Source organism: Pelophylax lessonae, assembly GCF_965119305.1.
Source record: "Pelophylax lessonae genome assembly, chromosome: 11".
Taxonomy (NCBI): Eukaryota; Metazoa; Chordata; class Amphibia; order Anura; family Ranidae; genus Pelophylax; species Pelophylax lessonae.
The window spans coordinates 22,954,843-22,977,165 of record NC_138778.1 but is presented as its reverse complement, the minus strand read 5'-3'; the positions used below and the strand labels follow the sequence as shown (position 1 = coordinate 22,977,165).

The 22,323-nt window shown below is 46.3% G+C and overlaps 1 protein-coding gene across 1 annotated transcript in view; it reads left to right on the top strand.

Annotated features, from left to right (window-relative positions):
• Positions 1-22,323, top strand: part of PGS1 (phosphatidylglycerophosphate synthase 1) — a 168,584-nt gene that overhangs the window by 79,996 nt on the left and 66,265 nt on the right. The window contains exon 6 of the mRNA XM_082271494.1: positions 15,140-15,318. Coding sequence (XP_082127620.1) covers positions 15,140-15,318 — 179 coding nt within the window. The remainder of the gene's footprint in view (positions 1-15,139; positions 15,319-22,323) is intronic.

Sequence of the window (22,323 nt, the reverse complement as noted above, 5' to 3'; positions counted from 1 at the left end):
GCTACATATTTTTGGCAAAAAAATCGCAACAAGCGTATTTTGATTGGTTTGCGCAAAAGTTATTGCGTTTACTAACAAAGGGAAAGATTTTTGTCATTTTTGTTGTTTTTTTTTTTTAACGCGTAATGGCGGCGATCTGTGATTTTTTTTTTGCGGGACTGCGACATTGCGGCGGACAGATCGGACCCTTGACTGACATTTTTGACACTTTTGGGGGTACCAGTGACATTACTACAGTAATCAGTGCTAAACATATGCACTGTTACTGTAATAATGACACTGGTAGTGAAGGGGTTAACTTTATTTGAGAGGGAGGGGTTATGTGTGTCCCTAGGGGCGTGATTCTTACTGTGATTGGCTGTGGCTTGAAGTGTAGGAACAGTGATCAACGGTCCTACATAGTAGAACCCTGTGATCATTGTTCTTACTCAGGGGAGAATGACAGGCGGCTTGTTTACATTAGCCGCCTGCCTTTCTCCCACTGTCACGGACGATCGCGAGTGCCCGGGGGACATCGAGTCCGCCGGGCACACGCGCGGGGGGGGCCGTGACGGAGCGGGGAGCGCGCCTCCTGCGGCGCGCGCTCGCTCGCTCCCCAGAGCCTCACAGGCTAGTGACGTACCCATACGTCACTTTGCCTGTGAGAGGCTGACCGCCGCAAGTACATATACTAGTTAATATGCCACTTTAAGTAAATCTTAATATTATTATTACACAGGATTTATATAGAGCCGACAGTTTACACAGTGCTTTACAATGTAAAAGGGAGACAATACAGTTATAATAAAATACAAGAGGGTTAAAGGCTCGTACACATATCCTCCGATTTTTCTCTCTCTTGCTCAGCGGTCATAATAGTTTTTAGTAGACAGTGCATAAATGTTCATGAAATTTCTCGTCCGATTTTTTTATTTTTTTTTTTTTGGGACATTTGTTCCTAGACTTCCGGGTCGTCAGCAACTTCAGATCATGCGCGGTCTTTCATATCCGATTTTTCACGGACGTACTGCATACACATTAATCGAAAATTGGTCGTCTGGGGACGGACGATAACAATTTTGGTGTTTGTCCCTCCGTTTTTTTTAGTTTAAAATGTCGGCATCGGCTGCTGAAAGTTGTGTACACACTAGCCGAAAATCGTACAATTTTACCTCGGACGGGAATTTTCGGCAGATTTTCTACTAGTGTGTACCCCACTTAAGAGGGCCCTGCTCAGAGGAGCTTACAATCTAATCTTTTTTTCCTGTATGGGCAAAGCTCAGATTGTCTTGAAAAGATTAGAAAGCAGTGTGAGATTGACTCATCAGTGTGCGTCTGCGCCTTCATTGTCCAATCAGTGAGCTGTTGTGTCCAGGACTAAGCTGTGCTGTAATTACAGGACCTCTGGTGCCTCAATCAAGTCTGGTAACACGATTTACAAATCCTATGGCAGACTGGACGGTTCAAAGGTTAGACATCGTACATTGTGTATTTCAGATGAAGGTTAACCACTTGACCTCCAGATCATTTACCCCCATTCGTGACCAGACCTTTTTTTGCGATACGGCACTGCGTTCATTTACCTGACAATTGCATGGTCATGCGACACTGTACCAAAACAAAATGTATGTAGTTTTTGTCCCACAAATAGAGCTTTCTTTTATAGCAGGACTGCGATATTAACCACTTTACCTCTAGTCACATTGCTGCTACTACAGCAATGTGGCTCGTTCCCATCCAGCGACGTAGACCTACGTCGCTGGACTCCTCCCCCTGTAGGCGCGCTCCCGCTGTTTTCAGTCAGATCGTCGGGGAATCGAGTGAGGAGATCCGCCCGCCTGTGTAAACAGAGCGGGCGGCTCTCCTAAGTGACAGGGAGTGACAGATCAGAGTGTGCAGCATAGCTCAACCTGCGATCTGTCCTTGTGTCACATAGTTACCTCCCCCCCCCACACGTCAGTAAGCACCAGGCATACATTAACCCCTCCCTCTCCAATAAAATGAACCCCTTCCCTGCCAGTGTCATTTTTACAGTAACAGTGCATATTTATAGCACTGATTTCTGTAGTAATGTCACTGGTACCCCCAAAAGTGTCAAAAATGTCAGTCAAGGGTCCGATCTGTCCGCCGCAATGTCGCGGTCCCGCAAAAAAAATCGCAGATCGCCGCCATTACGCGTTAAAAAAAAAAAACCCCCAAAAATGACAGAAATCTTTCCCATAGTTAGTAAACGCAATAACTTTTGCGCAAACCAATCAAAATACGCTTATCATGATTTTTTTTTACCGAACATAGGTAGCAGAAAACAAATTGGCCAAAAATTTTAAAAAAATTAGATTTTTACATTTTTGTGGGGGGGAATTTCATATAAAAAAATGTTAAAAATATTGTTATTTTTTCAAAATAAACGCTCTTTTTTTGTTTATAGCGCAAAAAGTTAAAAGCGCACAGGTGATCAAATACCACCAAAAAAAGCTCTGTTTGTGGGAAAAAAAGGACGTAAATTTTGTTTGGGTACAGCATCGCACGACCGCGCAATTGTCAGTTAAAGTCGCACAACGCCGAATCGCAAAAAGTGGCCCAGACGTAAGACAGCAAAATCCTCCGGTGGTAAAGTGGTTAATAAATGTAAATGTGATTCTTGCGCTATCAGGGGAATCAACTAAATAAATTATAGGATATAAAAAAAGGTAAGTACCCCTGATGCTGCAAGTACAAAAACCGGTACCTAGGCAGTCGACTAAAACATAGAAGAAGGGGGGGGGGGGTTACTGCACTTCCAGGGTACAGTAGGTATAAAACTTAAATCATCAAATACAGCATAAAATTGACAAATATGATATTCAAATAGATAATTCATCCAAGGTGAGTATATAAAATTGTGCTCCAGTAAATAACTTATGGAAGGTGCTTATGTGCAAGGATAAATAAATTGCATCTGGTGTTAAAGCGGTTGTAAACCCAAAAACGCTAACAAAAAAAACCCTGCAAGACAAAGGCATAATGAGCTAGTATGTATCGCATACTAGCTCATTATGTATTACTTACCTTAGAATGAAGCCCCGACACGGACCCCCGGACATCGCTGCGGGTGCTGCCATGATCCCTCAGCGTCTCTTCCGGGTTTGACGGCTCCGGCGCTGTGATTGGCCGGAGCCGGGATGACGTCACTCCCGCGCATGCGCCCGGGAGTGATTTTCCGGCAAGCTCCCGGCAAGGAAAACTGAAGGTCCCCCCGGACCTTCAGAGCGCATGCGCCGCTCGCGTGAGCGGCTGCATGCACTGCAAATATCTCCTAAACCGTGCCGGTTTAGGAGATATTAATTGTACCTACAGGTAAGCCTTATTATAGGCTTACCTGTAGGTAAAAGTGTCAAAAAGCGGGATACTACCGCTTTAAGTTTTATACCTATTGTACCTAGGGATGCACCGATCCGATATTCGGATCGGATATCGGCGCCAATATGGCCATTATAGCTGGATCGGGGGATCGGTAACATTGACCGATCCACTGGCCGATCTGGTTTTTGCTTAGTAACGGCTCAGCCATCCCTTACTAGGTGCAGTAGTAGTATGGGATGGGAGCCGCTACTTCCTGTATTCGGATCGGATATCGGCGCCGATATGGCCATTATAGCTGGATCGGGGGATCGGTAACATTGACCGATCCGGTTTTTGCTTAGTAACGGCTCAGCCATCCCTTACTTGGTGTAGTAGTAGTATGGGATGGGAGCCGCTACTTCCTGTATAGTCCCGGCTCACAGGCGGAGTTATATCAGATGCACTCCGCCTGTGAATGGAGGAGCCGTACACATGAAGCAGCGGCTTTGCTCTGTACTGCAGCTGCTTGCTTTGTGTGTAGCTCCGGATCGGTTCCGGTATCAGCGATTTCACAACACCAGATATCGGTATCGGGTCCAAAAAAGTCGAATCGGTGCATCCCTAATTGTACCCCGGAAGCGTAGTACCCCCCCTTCAGGACAATTAGACACTAACTGACATTTTGTGGGGAGCAGTGACACCTATACAGTCACTGTACTAATAACACTGGCTGGGAAAGGGTTAACATCAGGGGCGATCAAAGGGTTAAATGTGTGCCTAGCCAGTGTTTTTGTACTATGTGGTGCTTTAACTAGTGCGACTTGTCCCGCGATTTTGGACCGCAAAATCGCATGACAAGTCGTTTTCCATTATTTTCAATGAGCCCCATTCATATCAGTGCGTTTTGAAGTCGCACTGACTTCAGAGTAGTTCCTGCACTACTTTGCCACGATTTGATTGCGTTTTGAGCCATAGCCATTGCTTTCAAAATAGCAGCAAAGTCGCGTCAAAATCGCTGTAAAATCGCGTCGCATAAGTGTGAAAGGGGCCTAAGGGATGTGCTTTGCAGGGAAACAAAAACTGGCACATCCCTACTGACAGGACAGAGCTCTGCATTGTTTACATTGACAGAGCTCTGTCCTGTCTTCCTCCGTGCCGATTAGCGAGTGCCAGCTGTCATCCATTGGCTGGCACCCGCTGATCAGAGTGTGCTGCAACTAATCACAGAACAATTGGCATGCCCCCTACTCAGAAGAGCAGATTAAACGTATACAGTATATAAGAACAAACTGCACTCCTGTGATCCATAGGAGATGTACAGCCAAACAAGCTTTGGCTGTACATCGCCTTTAAGCTTTTTGCTTGGCCTTCAGCAGTTAACATGTTTACAACCTCACATGACCCAGAATGCAATGCTCTCATCCTTTGAACATGTTTCTAATTATCCTTTTAGATAATAAATTCCATGTAATGAATTGCTTTTAGCGGCAGCCATAAAATAAACAGATTAGAAATATTCGGCAACACCCTTATTAACAGTAACAAGTAGAAGCACGCAGGTAATATGCAGAAGTATCCTAATTTTAGAACATATTGTATTACAGGACTCTTATGTAATCATTTCCCAGCATTACCCAAAATTCGACCCAGATTTTTCCTCTTACCTTAAAGGCAACCTGTCAAAGGAAAGAACCCATGCTGGCGTTCTAGCTAATCCAGTATTTCCAGTATTGCCCTAAAGTGATTAAAATCCTCATGTTGTTGTTTTTTTTTGTAAATTAATAGACATGTCATACTTACCTGCTCTGTGTAATGGTTTTTCACAGAACAGCCTCGATCCTCCTTTTCTGGGGTTCCCCCGCTGATGCTCCTGACCCCTTCCCCTGCGATGAGTGCCCCCATAGCAAGCCACTTGCTATGGGGGCACTCAGACGTGCTCACTCCCAAGCCCCACTGTGTGTCCCCCCCCCCCCCCACTCCCTGCTCACTGTCTGTGATTGACAGCAGCAGAAACCAATGGCTCCTGCTGTTATCTCTGAGCCAATGAGCAGTAAGGGAGCCAGGAGAGCCTCTTCTCTCGTACACATCACTGGATCGAGATCGGGGCTAAGGTAAGTATAATGGGGGGAAGGGAGGAATGTTTTTTTCCCCCTTAATGCGGAGAATGCATTAAGGGGAAAGAAAACGTTTTGCCTTTGCAACCACTTTAAAGTGGTTGTAAACCCTTCCATATACCCAGTGAAGTAACTGGCCTCAGGTGATATACAGAGATGAAACAAATCCTCCTACATAAGTTGTACCTGTTTTATCCGTGATATTCTCTTCTCTACAGCCGTTTAAAGTCCAGAATTTATACAGCTTGTCTGAGGAGCCGAGAGCTGAAGTTGCACTCTCTGAATGCTAATGCTGATTGGAAGGGAAGGGGAACACCCTTCTTTACACAGGAACAGCTGAGGCTGTCAATCACAGGCTGGGTGCTGGAGCTCCCTACCCCATCACCTTTTTTTCTTGGTGTCAGGAAAACTTGTGAGAAGTGACTCTGCTGGAGGCAGCACTGGAGGCAGCAGACAGAAATCAAATTTAGTGCTCTGAACTGAGACAAGAACACACTATAGAGGAATATGTAGGTATTGGAAAAACATGAAGTTTATAGGCACCAATTATGAAATCAATATTTAGTTTATTCAGAACAAAATTTACATTGTGATATAAAACCATATAAAAAATCTGACTATTGTAATTGAGTGTCTAACCAAATGTCGCTGGACCAGGGCCAGCTGGTGAGCCAGGAGCCCTGTGATGATTCCTAGCAGAATCGGTCAGCATCAATGATTGAAGCCCAATACTTCGCTTCTTCAGGAGCTTACTTAAAGAGGTTGTAAACTCACATTTTTTTTTTTCACCCTGCAAGAGAAACACATAATGAGCTAGTATGCATCGCATACTAGCTCATTATGAAATACTTACCTTAGAACGAGCCCCCGCCGTGCCGCCCGCTTACCTCTATGACGGGCGACATGTCCAGTCGCCCGTCTTCCGGGATCGCGGCATCCGGCCATCTGATTGGCCGGAGCCGCGGTGACGTCACTCCCGCGCACGCGCGCAGGAGCGGACGGTCACGGCACGGGGCTCTGAAGGAACAGCACCAGCGGCCGTTCCTTCAGAGCGCATGCGCCAGTGACGTCACTGGCTGCATGTAAGGTAAATATCTCCTAAACGGTGCATGTTTAGGAGATATTTACAGTACCTATAGGTAAGCCTTATCATAGGCTTACCTATAGGTACAACTTGCAGAGGAGGGTTTACTTCCTCTTTAATACTTCTAGATGGATAAAAGAACAACAATAAGTATATGTTACAATACACTCAACAAATATTCCTTAAGTGATATATAAATCAGAAATAAGAGCTGTGCTCGAGGTCCAAGAGTGGAAAACCAGCATGCATGGAAACTATATAGAGGGATATATTTTGTTCATATTTCATGTCTGAGGTTTACAACCACTTTAACCGGTTGCCGACCGCCGCACGACTATATACTGCGGCGGTCAGCCCCGGCCAGGCAGAGTGACGTATGGATACGTCACTCGCCTGTCACTGACTTGAGAGCCAATTGCTGGCGGGCGCGCGCCTGCCGCGGCTCGTTCACTGACAAGTCCGTGCGTGTGACCGGCGGACCCGATGTCCGCCGGTCACACTACGATCGCTCCGGTGAAGGGAGAAAGGCGGACGGCTTATGTAAACAAGCCGCCCGTCATTCTCCCTGGTGTAAAAATGAAGATCAGACGGTTCTACTATGTAGGACCGTTGATCTTTGTTTTTACACCAATAGCCATGTACCTATACAGTTAGAAGCATGCCCCTAGGACACACTTAACCCCTCCCTGTCCAATACAGTTAACCCCTTCCCTGCCAGTGTCATTTTTGCAGTAACAGTGCATATGTATAGCACTGATTACTGTAGTAATGTCGCTGGTAACCCCAAAAGTGTCAAAAATGTCAGTCAAGGGTCCGATCTGTCCGCCGCAATGTCGCAGTACCGAAAAAAAAATCGCAGATCGCCGCCATTACGCGTTAAAAAAAAACACCAAAAATGACAAAAATCTTTCCCTTTGTTAGTAAACGCGATAACTTTTGCGCAAACCAATCAAAATAAGTTTTTTGCAAATTTTTTTACCAAACACATGTAGCATAAAACAAATTGGCCGAAAATGTTAAAAAATTTTGATTTTTACATTTTTTTTGGGGGGAATTTCACATAAAAAAATTTGAAAAATATTGTTATTTTTGCAAAATTGGCGCTATTTTTTGTTTATAGCGCATGATCAAAAAATCGCACAGGTGATCAAATACCACCAAAAGAAAGCTCTGTTTGTGGGAAAAAAAGGACGTCAAATTCGTTTAGGTATAGTGTCGCACGACCGCGCAATTGTCCGTTAAAGTCACGCAGTAAAAAATCGCAAAAAACCCTCTGCTCTTTTAGCAGCCAAATCCTCCGGGGCTTAAGTGGTTAAAGCCTATCTAAACCCAAGAACAAAAAATGTAAAATATTGCAGCTTACCAGTTCTTCATTCGTTTTCTTTTTTAGTCCTTTGTTTTCCTCCATGGATCCATCGATCGACTACAGTACAACCAGCCAGCCAGTCAGATTTTTTTTCATGCGCTCACTGCCGGTGGCTATAGTTGCCAGCAGTGATCTTTGTGTTCTGCCAGTGGGGAAGGCTCCCTGCTGGCAGAACACAATAGCACTGCTGGAGGGACCCCCATCATCCACACTGCCTGTGTTCGGGAGGGAATCAATCGGTTTTCTTTCCTTCCACCCGTGGTGGAGTGAAAGAAAATTGCATAATGTATGGGCTGCTTAACCCCTTCCCGCCGACCGCCTCTTGGCCCTTTTAAAAGTTATAAAAGCCTAGAAATGAAGGCGGGGGTTCGGGTCATGTGACCGCAGTGATTGGTGGTCATATGATCGGAATGTTCCCGATGCATACTAGCTTACCGATCCCCGCCGGCTTCCGTGCTGGGAGAATGCAGGGAGCATGTTCTCAACACGGTGAGTTGTATACACAGGGCCACATAAATGCATACTTTTGGCACCAAGGGGTTGAGGAAGGGTTATAACCCCTGTCAGTTTTTTTTTTTATCTGTGTCCTATTGGGGAGATTTCTCCTCACTTCCTATCCTTTAGCCAAAACAGGAAATGAGACGAAATTCCTCAAAAGTCAGGAAACTAGAATCCCCATGGGAAGATATCCCCTCTATTAGTACTTTGATGTCAACCCAACATTTAGGATTTTCTCTAAATATACTCTCGATAATGTTAACTAGGACAGAGTGAGAGGGTGAATCTCCCTGACGGGGGCACAGGCAGCAATAAGAACGGACAGGTGTACTAAACCCTCTCCACAAGAACTTTCATTTAAATATGTTCCTCAATAGCCACTGAGGATATAAATCCACTTTTTGTACACCAAATGTCTTTGCAATCCCAGTTATTACCTTGTAATCACAGCAGTGATGACATTATTGTGCTGCACGTAGCCTATATAGAGCTGTGGGAGGGGCCCATCAGGCTCCACCCACTACAGAAAACTAAAGGCGGGGCGGAGACCAGATCAGCCACCCAGCCCAAGGAGAGAGCAGAGCTATTGGAGGGGACACAGCAGGCCCCACCCTTTGCAAACCTGAGGGTGGGATTCACCAGGCCCCACTCACTGCAGGCTACCTGCAGAAAACTACAGGAGGGGGCAGAGACAAGACCAGTCCCCCTGCACAAGGAGAGAGCAGAGCAGTGGGGCCCAACAGGCTCCACCTACTACAGGCTGCCTCCAAAGTTATGACCATCCCCTTTTGGAGGATTCCCCCTCCTTCCTTTTCCAGTGACAACTCAACAGTGTGAATGTTGCTAGTTATGACTTGAGCTGAAGATTGAGGATTTATTTCTGGTGAGCTTGCTATTCCTCCACATGCCATCCATGGTGTCACCACTGGCCGTGTGTCGTCCTGCAGGCTGTGGGAGGGATGGGATATGATCAGTAAAAACCCGACACAGGTTCTAACCCCTCACCACTCTCTCCAAAACCTTTTGGTTTTAGACGATCTATAATCAACATGAGATCACCTAATTTATATAAAGGAGATTTGAAGGAAGTTTCATTATATTAGTGCAGCAAAGCTGTGGGAGGGACTCAGCAGGCTCCGCCCACTACATACTGCCTGCAGAAAACTTGAAAACTTCGGGGGGGGGGGGGGGGGGGGAAGGTGGAGACAAGACCAGTCACCCTGCACGAGGAGAAAGAATAGAGCTGTGGGAGGGGCCCAGCTGGCTCCACCAACTACAGAAAACTACAGGAGACGGTGGAGATGAGGCCAGTCACCCTGCACCAGGAGAGAGAGCAGAGCTGTTGGAGGGACCCAGCATTGCAGACCTGTGGGAGGAACTCGTCAGGGGTGGAGATCAGACCAGTCACCCTGCACAAGGAGAGCGAGCAGAGCTGTTGGAGGGACCCAGCAGGCCGCATGCATTGTATACCTGTGGGCGGGACTCGTCAGGGGTGGAGATCAGACCAGTCACCCTGCACAAGGAGAGCGAGCAGAGCTGTTGGAGGGACCCAGCAGGCCGCACGCATTACAGACCTGTGGGAGGAACTCGTCAGGGGTGGAGATCAGACCATTCACCCTGCACAAGGAGAGAGAGCAGCAGTGGGCTGTCTATATTACAGGAAGTCTCATAGTGGATGACTGCACAGATCTGGAAGTAATACTCTGGCCCTCTGAGGAAACTCACTCCAGGGAACGGATGTACACTATATTGTCAAAAGTATTGGGACATCTGCCTTTACACACACACAAAAACTTTAATAGCAACCCAGTCTTAGTCCGTAGGGTTCATTATTGAGTTGGCCCACCCTTTGCAGCTATAACAGCTTCAACTCTTCTGGGAAGGCCGTCCACAAGGTTTAGGAGTGTGTCTATGGGAATGTTTGACCATTCTTCCAGAAGTGCATTTGTGAGGTCAGGCACTGATGTGGACAAGAAGGCCTGGCTCACAGTCTGCGCTCTAATTCATTCCAAAAGTTTTCTATCAGGTTGAGGTCAGGACTCTGTGCTGGACAGTCAAGTTCCTCCACCCCAAACTCACTCATCCATGTCTTTCTGGATCTTGCTTTTGGTAATACAGTGTATCTGGGCCAAAAAACTAGGGAAAATCCAAACTTTAAAAAATGAAATCAGAAGGGAAACCTTCCAGTGGGGGACAGGGAGAGGAGATAGACTGCACATGTCCTGGTGTCACTGACACTGGAACTGAAAGTGATCCAACATTTTGAGTTGTCAAAAGAAAAGTTTCAAAAAGGGAAATCTTACAGTGGAGGCGTCTGTTTTAAGGTCAACTAAGAGGGGATCTCCCTCACTTTGGAAATATTTCCTCTTTCTTCCTGTTGTGTCTAAAGGACGGGGCAGTGAGGGGAAATCTCTCTTAACAGTTAGGCAGATAGTATTCTCAGGTAAACGTCACCTGAATTGTTTTCCTTTCAATGCAAATGTTACCCTGAGAAGGGATTTGTCATCTCAAGGAAAAGAGTTGAGAAATTACTTTACCATTTGAATTTCTAAACTGTTTCTTCCTGCTAATGTGGCCATACCTCCTCCTATATGGCACATCACTTTGTTTTTGCTCACATGCCCTTACAAGACTTCCAAACAACACACATTGAATTTTGTTTCTGCTTTTACAGTAAGTTTTATCTCTTTGCTCATAATATATTCTAAAAATATGCACACCCTTAACCTCCCTGGCGGTCTGATTATGTCAGTATTTTTGAATGTCAAAGCAGTACATTGTTTTGTATGGAAATCTGTTATTTTATATTGTAGGCCTTTAATTCTTAGGAATAAAACAGTAAAAGCGTATGAAAATTATTAGCTCCCCTGGCGGTATTCCCGAGTGTGGCTCGGGGCTAATTTGCAGTACCAAAAGCGGTTACCCCGAGGCACACTTGGGATTACCCCACAATGTTACTCACCTTCCCTGCGATCCCCCGCTGTCCTCCCCGGCGTCCTCGCACTCTCTCCCTGCTCTGTGCACGGCCGATTGCCGGCACTTGCCTTCCAGTTCTCTTTCCTGCGAGCGTTGCGACGCAGGGGAGAGGAACCGGCGGCAAATTCAAAAGTGTAAATACACAAATGAGATGAAACAAAGCTGTGATTCTAACAGATCACACTGTGTCATGCCACTTCAGCACAGGATTGCACCTGGATACTTTTCCAGTGCCCTGCCAGTGCTTTTCCAGTGCTTTGTGCCTGGAAAATTTTGGCATCCAAAAAGCGTTTTTTGCGCAAAAGTGCTTTTAGACGAACTGGAAAACGGCGACAGCGAAACGGAGTTACTTGAAGAACTGAGCGATAGCAAAAAATTCATCATCAGGTACGGAAAGTGACGACAGCGGCGATTCTGATGATTCTTCAGAATTTCCAACAGAGCGATGTGCCAGAAAGAGACATCAGAATCGTCGCTGTCGTCACTTTCCGTACCTGATGAATTTTCCCACGAATCGCTATCACTCAGTTCTTCAAGTAACTCAGTTTCGCTGTCGCTGTTTTCCAGTTTGTCTAAAAGCACTTTTGCGCAAAAAGAACGCTTTTTGGGCGCCATGGTCGTTCTCTTTTTTCCAGGCACAAAGAACTGGAAAGCACAGGCAGGGCACTGGAAAAGTCACGTTGTTGAAATGGCATGATACAGTGTAATCCGTTAGGATCACAGCTTTGTATCATGGCATTTGGTGTAATTACATTTTTGAAATTGCCGCCGGTTTTCACCCCCCTACGTCGCAATGCTCGCAGGGAAGGGAACCGGAAGACAAATGTCGGCATCGGCTGAGCACACAGCGGGAGGACGGCAGGGGATTGCAGGGGAAGGTGAGTTTTAAAATGTACAGAGCAGATTTCCGTGCAAAATAATGGTACCGCTTTCAGCACCTAAAATCTGAAATAATCATACCGCCAGGGAGGTTAATAAATTAATTAATAAATTAAATGAATAAATTATTAATAAAACATTATGAATAAAAATAAAAGGAATAAAACAGTAAAAGTGCAGGCAGTGCACTGGACAAAGCACTAGGGTCAAAACTGAGGTGAAATGGTTTGATACAGTAATGTAATCCTAACAGATTACATTATATTATTGTGTACTTTTTTTTAATTTTCTGCCCGGTTTTGCCCCCCTGTGTCGCTCGCAGGGAAGGGAACTTGGAAGACGGATGCCGGCGTTCTATCAGAATACCGCTATCTATCAGATTCTGCAACCGGAAGTGACGTTCAGAAAGAAAAACTTACTGCGTTCCAACATGGCCGATATGCGCTCCAATAGCTTTCCTAATGTGACAGAACACGAAGCAGCTGCAGACATCTTACACCCACGCAAGTCTTGAATTTTAGATTTATTTTACCAGTAAACTGACCTTAAAGACTGAATAACAGTATTACATTTCTATTATTATTGTAATGTAGTAAATGTAGCAAGTAACCTGCAGGTAGAAGATGGCGACGTCCATCTTGCCCCCCCCCGCACTACTTAGCGACAAACTGATTATATAGTGAAAAAGATTATTTCACTCGGTCACGGTGAGATAGTCTATTTCAGTATACAATGTGAGTTTACTGCAAAAAAAAGTCTGAAATTCAAGAGTTGCCTGGTTGTAAGAACATATCTGCTGCTTCGTGTTCTGTTACATTAGGAAAGCTATTGGAACGCATAGCGCCCATGCTGGAATGCATGCGCAGTAAGTTTTCTCGGCCATCACTTCTGTTTGCAGAATCTGATAGGTACCGGTATTCTGATAGAACACCGGCATCGGCCGGAGGACATCGGGGGATCGTAGGGACAAGGAGTAGGACAATAGGCAGAAAAGAATTCTGGCTACACCCATGGGCAGTCCCAGGGGTATACTCCCTTTCTCTACTATAGCCACTCTGCCTAGTCAGGAGTAAGGACCTATTTCCTTGCTGGGATCTTTGGTCCTGGCAAAATTTTGCCCCTGGGTTCCCCTCCTTCCTGCTGGCTGGTGATTTTGGCGGTGGTAGCCCCTCCTCATCCCCTGGTGCTGACTCCTAGATCATTTTACTTCCTGATTGTTGCCTTTGTAGTGCAGATTATCCTGGTGGCTACAGGTGCTTGTCTCTGTGGGTGGTGAGGCTGGTGGGGTCCTCTCACTCTCTGCTGAGGGTCGTTTGGTGCTTTGTGCCTGGTGACCGAGTGGTGCTGCCAGCGCGGTGGGGGTTGTTCCTTAGCAGTGTTTTACACTTTTTGTGGGGTCCCCCTGGTGACTCATGGAGTCTTTGGAGCACATTTCTCCACCTTATCCCCTCTTTGAGGCTGCGGTGCCCTCCGGGTCCCAACCATCCATCCATGAACTGACGGCGGTCCTGGAGTCCCTTGTGTCCCAGGTGGAGGTGGCTTGCGGGCGACAGCCTAGCAGAAAGCGGCCCCCACCTTCCCTTGCTTCATCTGTCTCATCAGATCCTTAATCTGATTCGGCCGCTGCGAACGTGGGTCACCCTGCTGGGTCTGCAACCATGCGCCTGGAATCCTCTGATAGTGAGGATGATTCCTTCACGTCTGCGACCACACATGAAAAGGTGGATGCACTGATTGGATCTGTGCGTGCTACAAAACTGAGGTACTTCCTTTACAGGAGGGGTTATATAGAGGGGGTCTTCCTGTCTTAATTGGTTGCCAGTGTCTATTAACCTATAGATGGTGTGTAACCCAGATAGTAATGAATATGGCTGCTCTGTGTCCCATGATGTACTCCAAGAAATAGATTTTACAGGTAAATTGTAGGAAAAATCTATATTTTTTGACTTACCCTAAAATCAATTTCTCTGATATGCATTGATGGACACAGCACCCACCCCTCTGTGGAGTTATAATTCTCCTGACACTGCTTGTAACTAAACAGAGTGGCTATAGCAGAGAGAGGAAGTATACCCCCTGGGACTGCCCATGGATGTAGCCAGAATTCTTTTCTGCCTAGTGTCCTACTCCTGTAGGGGGCAGTATAACCCAATTGGACCTCGCAAGGCCTTTAACTCGCAGACCAGCCCCCCTCCAGTGGGGCTATGTCGTGGCCGACCTAGCGTGGAGCTGAGGTCTGCGCACGCGCGCTGGCCAGACTGTTGTTACCACTGGATCTGGATTATCCCAGTCCGACAGTTGATTGTAGATCTCACAGGAAAAAAACAAGAGAAAAAAATCTATCTAAAAAGAAAAAATTTGCCAGGACCAGAGACCCCAGCAAGGAACTAGGTAACTAGGTCCTTACTCATGACTAGACAGAAAAAAATGAGTACCTTTAGCAGAAAGAGGGAGTATACCCCCTGGGACTGCCCATAGGCGTAGCCAGACTTTTTTTCTGCCTAGTGTCCTACTCCTGTAGGGGCAGTATAACCCAATGGTTATGAATATCAGGAGCTGTGACCTTTAATGAACATCAGAGAAATGGATTTTACAGTAAGTAAAAAATCCCATCCCCCCCCCCCCCCCCAAAAAAAATTGCGTTTGAAAAAATTCTGTGCAAATACAGTGTGATATAAAAATTGCAATACCCACCTCTGCTCTGAAAAAATATATATAATGTTTGGGGGTTCTAAGTAATTTTCTAGCAATAAAAAATACTAATTGTTAAATGCAAACAAAAAATGCCAGAAAAGGCCTGGAGGGGGGTCAAGTTAGGGTAAAAAAAAAAAACAGCCTTTACAACCATTTTAATATTGTATGGTTTGCTGTCTTTACTGGTAATGCATCTTCCTTCATTGGTCATTTTTGGTTCTTTCCCAGAGCGAACCTCAGCGACTCCTACTTCACCAACCGCCAGGACCGCTACATCCTACTGCAGGGCTGCACGCAGCTGGCCGACTTCTTTAGTGAACTGGTAGAGGCGGTCGGAGATGTGTCTCTGCAACTACAGCCAGACGATACCATGGAGGTAAAAGAAGGCATGGAGCACCCGTATCAAGGTGGGACATTCCTCACTCCACTGTAAACTAGTCTCCTAAAGCTAGCAGTGGTGAAAGTGGTTCTGAAGTCTACTTTTTTTTTTTTTACCCTAAGGCAGGCAATACACGGTTCAGCAGGAAGCGGACAATATTTGAACTGTGTATGGGCAGGCTGAATGTACCAAGTTGATCGATCAATATACTTGGGTGCAACCAGAATGCTGGGTTTTACCCGCGATTATCGCTAGAGGCTACTATAGTGATATACCACTGGCAATAATCACTGATTACTCCCGATAGGAATGGCTTCCCCCTCCCCCGCCGGGAGCAATTCCCGCATCATCACTATCTGTGTTGATGGGGGAATCAAGCAAATTTCTTTCCTGAAACCCGTGGTTGCAAGAAAAAAATGTACTCTGTATATGGCCAACCTTATGCATTCTCTGCAATAAGATAAAAAAAAAGCGTCCCACTAACTTGCCTACCCACTCCCATCCCTAAGCAGCTGCTGGGAATGCCAAAGAGATGGTAAGGGGCAATATCAATATCGCAGGTAAGTATTACACCCCCCCCCCCCCCAAAAAAAATAATAAAAAATATAATATCACTTGAAGGTGCTAAAACTTATCTAAACCCAAGAACAAAGATGTATTTTGCAGCTTACCATTCCTTAGATGTGGTGGCTGCATTAGTTCTTTTTTACAGGTGTTTAATTTATATTCACCTGGTAAACCTGCCAGTATCTCATTTCCTGCCCTAGGGTGACACATTTCCTGTACTAGGACAGGACTACAGAACACATTACCCTTTTCTCTATAATATCCCATCAAAGTACCTGCATCATCTTGTTTTTAGCCCTGATGAAGCCCCCGTAACACGTTGGATGTTACAAAATAAAAATCCTTCAAAAGTCTGTACAAACTGGCGTGGTGTTCCCATCCTTTCAAAACTTCAACAAACTCCTCTGGGGGTCCAGCAAGACCCCACAGTTGCTGGTGAGCAGCCTCTAGGACCACAAACCACCCATCACTTTAAAAACGCATCCGCATAAGGTTCAGCGTTCCTACATCACAAAGATTACTCTATAACAAAGGGGAAGGGGGTGTATGGTAGTCCAGGGAAATAGCTGGGAGCAATGTAACTGATAACAGTGCAGCACAAGCAGAGAGAACAGGAATGTTTCAGCTCACAAGATTTTTGGCAGGATCAACAGGTTTTCTGTATCGTTCATTTTCAGACGCAGCTTCATTTCTTCTTGACCTTTGGGTTATGCTGCCCCCTACAGGAGTAGGACATTAGGCAGGAAAAAACTTCACCACGCCTATGGGGCAGTCCCTGCAGGCATAACCCTACACACTCTGCTACAGCCCTCAGTTTTTTTCTGCCTAGTTTAGGAGTAGGACCTAGTTCCCTGCTGGGACTTTGGTCTTAGCTATTTAATTGGGATTCTGCGCAGAATAGAGGTGGAAGGGACTCCGGTCATTCTGGTGGCACCAGACTTGCCTCGCTGGGCTTGATATGTGGACCTGGTAAGGTTGGTCGTCGATGCTCCTTGGAGACTTCCTCTCAGGGAAGATCTGCTGTCTCAAGGGCCGATCTTCCATCCTGCTTTACAGTCGCTGGCTTTAACAGCTTGGCTGTTGAAAGCCAGGTACTGAAGGATAAGGGTCTTGCTGTGATTCCTACACTATTGAAGGCCAGGAAGTCTACTTCCAGGAAGATATATCATCGCACGTGGAAATCGTACATTTCATGGTGTGAATCGCTGAAGGTGCCCCCTCGTTTGTTCTCGATAGCTAGGGTTTTGACCTTCCTTCAAAGAGGGGTTGAACAGCGTTTGGCTTTGGGCACTATGAAAGGCCAAGTGTCGGCTTTGGCTAGTTATTTCCAAAGCCTTTTAGCTACGCTTGCTCTGATTCGTATTTTTATTCAGGGGGTGCATCATATAGCTCCTCCGGCTTGATCCCCGTTGCCTCCGTGGGTTAGGAATTTGGTATTATCTGTTCTTCAAAAACCTTTTGAGAACATTAGGGAGATTCCTCTGCTTTCGTTATCTCAGAAGGTTGCTTTTTTGCTGGCTATCACTTCTGCCCGCAGGGTGTCTGAATTGGCAGTGTTGTCCTGCCGTTCACCTTATCTGGTGGCCCACAGAGATAAAGTGGTACTTCGACCTAATCAGTCGTTTCCTCCTAAGGTGGTTTCTGATTTCCATTTGAATGAAGACATTGTGCTGCCTTCACTCTGTCCTAAGCCCAGGCATCTCAAGGAAATTTCCCTGCATTTTTTGTATGTGGTTCGGGCAATTAGAGTTTACCTGGTGGCTACTGAATCTTTCAGGAAATCTGACTCTCTCTTTTTCCTTACTGAAGGACCTCGAAAAGGATTGGCTGCGTCTGCTGCAACCATGTCCAGATGGATCAGGCAGACAGTTGTTCAGGCTTATTCACTAAAGGGTCAGGTTCCTCCTTTCCTGGTGAAAGCACATTCTACTGGGGCGCTGAGTGCCTCTTGGGCTTTTCGCCATCAGGCGTCAGTGATGCAAGTGTACAAGGCGGCAACTTGATCATCTGTGCACACGTTCACAAAATTCTACAAGGTCAATGTGTTGGCTTCTTCGGATGCCTCTCTTGGCTGCAAGGTTTTGCAGGCTGCTGTCTAAAAGAGAATTTTTTTTCTCTTTGAGGGTGTGTTTTTTTCTAGGTGATCTCCAGTTGTTCCTGGTTGAGCTCCTTGTTATCTGGTTGGCTATGTTTAACCTTGGGACATTTTCTTCTTCTTTGCGTTTTTTTTCCCCACACCTCATGCAAATACTGCTTTGGGACGCCCCAATGGTCAAGAAGAATATGGAGCCGCGTCTGTCAATGAACGATAGAGAAAACCGGATTTTTGACTTACCGTAAAATCCTTTTCTCTGAAATTCATTGACAGACGCAGCACCCGCCCCTCTAATTATGAGTGGGCTTTTTTTCTTCTAAACACTGCTTGCAACTAAACTGAGAGCTGTAGCAGTGTGTGTGGGGTTATGCCTGCAGGGACGACCCCATAGGCGTGGTGAAGTTTTTTTCCTGCCTAGTGTCCTACTCCTGTAGGGGGCAGCAAACCCAATGGTAAAGAAGATATGAAGCTGCGTCTGTCAATGAACTTCAGAGAAAAGGATTTTACGGTAAGTCAAAAATCCAGTTTTTTGTTGCACCCATAGGACAAATATAACAAAACACAAGCAAGCAAGGCAGAGAAATGTATTCTTGGGGTTTTTGCACACACTGGTGTTCAGCCTATGTTGCACTGAGGTAGTGTTTATGGTTAAGTGAAAGTGCTTTTCATAGGACCCAGGCATCTTCATACATCTGCTTTTAAATGTCTTAGCACGCCCCGCCAGCCGCTGGCTGACCCCCCCATCCCAACTCAACCCCCCGCCCTGTTTTTCTTATTAACAGTATCTTGTGGTTTCATCTGTGTCTCACGATGCTGCATGCCTCCTTTAACATCCTGCCAAATCAAATAGACATGAAAAAAAGATTTACCCGAGATCACATGCAGGACTGCTGGCGTTGACAGGAAGCAAACCCACAAGAAAGTCTCACACTTCAAAAACTCCTTCCAAATAAGAAAAAAAAAAATATTTTTATTGTCTTTTATTTGTAAGGTCTCAGCATGTTTTGCAGAGCTGTACAGCGAGCAGGTAAACAAGCCACCATGACGGTTCAGGGGAACCTGCTGATCATCATTTGAGACAAGTGGGAAAATGGCCCTGTGGGCCGAGCTACAGAGCAGAGAAGGGTGTTGTGATGGCGTACTGCACAAAGAAGGGCGCACGTGCAATGAAGAGTGTAAGTGTTGTGACGGCGTGCTGCACAAATAAGGGCGCACATACAACGAAGAGTGTAAGTGTTGTGACGGCGTGCTGCACAAAAAAGGGCGCACATACAATGAAGGGTGTAAGCGTCGAGACGGCGTGCTGCACAAATCAGGGCGCACATACCACGAAGGGTGTGAGCGTTGTGATGGCGTGCTGCACAAAAAAGGGCGCACATACCACGAAGAGTGGAAGCGTTGTGACGGCGTGCTGCACAAATAAGGGCACACATACATAGAAGGGTGTAAGTGTTGTGATGGCGTGCTGCACAAATAAGGGCGCACATACAACAAAGGCTGCATGCACTGTGATGGAGTGCTGCACAAAAAACGGCGCACATACAACAAAGGCTGTAAGCACTGTGATGGAGTGCTGCACAAATAAGGGCGCACATACAACGAAGACTGTAAGTGTTATGACGGCGTGCTGCACAAAAAAGGGCGCACATACAATGAAGAGTGTAAGTGTTGTGATGGTGTGCTGCACAAAAAAGGGCACACATACAATGAAGAGTGTAAGTGTTGTGATGGTGTGCTGCACAAAAAAGGGCGCACATACAGCGAAGGGTGTAAGTGTTGTGATGGCGTGCCTTACGATAAAGGGCGCACATACAATGAAGAGTGCAAGCGTTATGACGGCCTGCTGCACAAATAAGGGCGCACATACAACGAAGGTTGTAAGCGTTGTGACAGCGTACTGCACAAACGGGGGTGCACATACCACAAAGGGTGTAAGCGTTGTGACAGCGTACTGCACAAACGGGGGTGCACATACCACAAAGGGTGTAAGCGTTGCGACAGCGTGCTGCACAAAAAAGGGCGCACATACAACGAAGGGTGTAATCTTTGAGATGGCGTGCTGCACAAATCAGGGCGCACATACCACGAAGGGTGTGAGCGTTGTGATGGCGTGCTGCACAAATCAGGGTGCACATACCACGAAGGGTGTGAGCGTTGTAATGGCGTGCTGCACAAAAAAGGGCGCACATACCACGAAGAGTGGAAGCGTTGTGATGGCGTGCTGCACAAATAAGGGTGCACATACAACAAAGGGTGCATGCACTGTGATGGAGTGCTGCACAAAAAACGGCGCACATACAACAAAGGCTGTAAGCACTGTGATGGAGTGCTGCACAAATAAGGGCGCACATACAACGAAGACTGTAAGTGTTATGATGGCGTGCTGCACAAAAAAGGGCGCACATACAATGAAGAGTGTAAGTGTTGTGATGGTGTGCTACACAAGTAAGGGCGCACATACAACGAAGGGTGTAAGTGTTGTGATGGCGTGCCTTACGATTAAGGGCGCACATACAATGAAGAGTGCAAGCGTTATGACGGCCTGCTGCACAAATAAGGGCGCACATACAACGAAGGTTGTAAGCGTTGTGACAGCGTACTGCACAAACGGGGGTGCACATACCACAAAGGGTGTAAGCGTTGTGACAGCGTACTGCACAAACGGGGGTGCACATACCACAAAGGGTGTAAGCATTGTGACAGCGTGCTGCACAAAAAAGGGCGCACATACAAAGAAGGGTGTAAGCGTTGTAACGGCGTACTGCACAAATAAGGGTGCATATACAACGAAGGGTGCTAACTGATCCATGGCTGCTGCACCTCTCTGTCAGTCCCTTCTCTATTAAATTTAAAATACTAGCCAGAACATACCCTCACAGGCCACTTTTTTAGGTACACATTGCCAGTACTGGGTTGGACCCCCTTTTGCCTTTATTCTTCATTCAACTCCATATTGACCCCTACAGACTAAGACTGGGATGCTATTACATTTCATGTGCGTGTAAAGGAAGGTGTCCCAATACTTTTGACAATATAGTGTATATACACATATACAGTGTGTGTGTGTGTGTGTGTATGTGTATATATACACACACACACACGCCTGCCTGCCACTTTATTAGGTACACCTTGCTAGTACCGGGTTGGACCCCCTTTTGCCTTCATTCTTCGTGGAATAGATTCAGCAAGGTGTTGGAAACGTTCAGAGATTTTGCTCCATAGTGACATGATAGCGTCACACAGTTGCTGCAGATTTGTCGGCTGCACATCCATGATGCCAATCTCCCGTTCCACCACATCCCAAAGGTGCTCTATTGGATGAGATGTGGTGACTGTGGAGGCCATTGGAGGACAGTGACCTCATTGTCATGGTGAAGAAACCAGTGGTGAGATGATTGGAGCTTTGTGACATGGTGCATTATCCTGCTGGAAGGATCCATCAGAAGATGGGGACACTGTAGTCATAAAGGGATGGACATGGTCAGCAACAATACTCAGGTAGGCCGTGGTGTTTAAACTAGGGCACCGATCCGATATTCGGATCGGATATCGGCGCCGATATGGCCATTTTAGATGGATCGGGGGATCGGTAACATTGACCGATCCACTGGCTGATCCGGTGTTTGCTTGGTAACTGCTCAGCCGTCCCTTACTAGGTGCAGTAGTAGTATGGGATGTGAGCCGCTACTTCCTGTATAGGTCCGGCTCAAAGGCGGAGTGATATCAGGTGCACTCCGTCTGTGAATGGAGGAGCCGTACACATGAAGCAGCGGCTTTGCTCTGAACTGCAGCCGCTTGCTTTGTGTGTAGCTCCGGATCGGTTCTGGTATCGGTATCAGCGATTTCACAACGCCAGATATCGGTATCGGGTCCAAAAAAGTCGGATCGGTGCATCCCTAATTTAAACGATGCTCAGTTGGTACTAAGGGGTCCAAAGTGTGCCAAGAAAATATCCCCCCCACCATTACACCCCAGCCTGAACCGTTGATACAAGGCAGGATGGATCCATGAGCCAAATTCTGACCCTACCATCTGAATGTCGCAGGTGAAATCGAGACTCATCAAACCAGGCAACGTTTTTCCGATCTTCTATTGTCCAATTTTGGTGAGCCTGTAAGAATTGTAGCCTCAGTTTCCTGTTCTTAGCTGACAGGAGTGGCACCTGGTGTGGTCATCTGCTGCTGTAGCCCATCTGCTTCAAGGTTGGACGTGTTGTGCTTGGTTGTATCAAGTGGTTATTTGTTACTGTTGCCTTTCTATTATCTTGAATCAGTCTGCCCATTTTCCCCTGACATCAACAAGGCATTTTCCTTCACACAACTTCCGCTCACTGGATATTTTCTCTTTTTCCCATCATTCTCTGTAAACCCG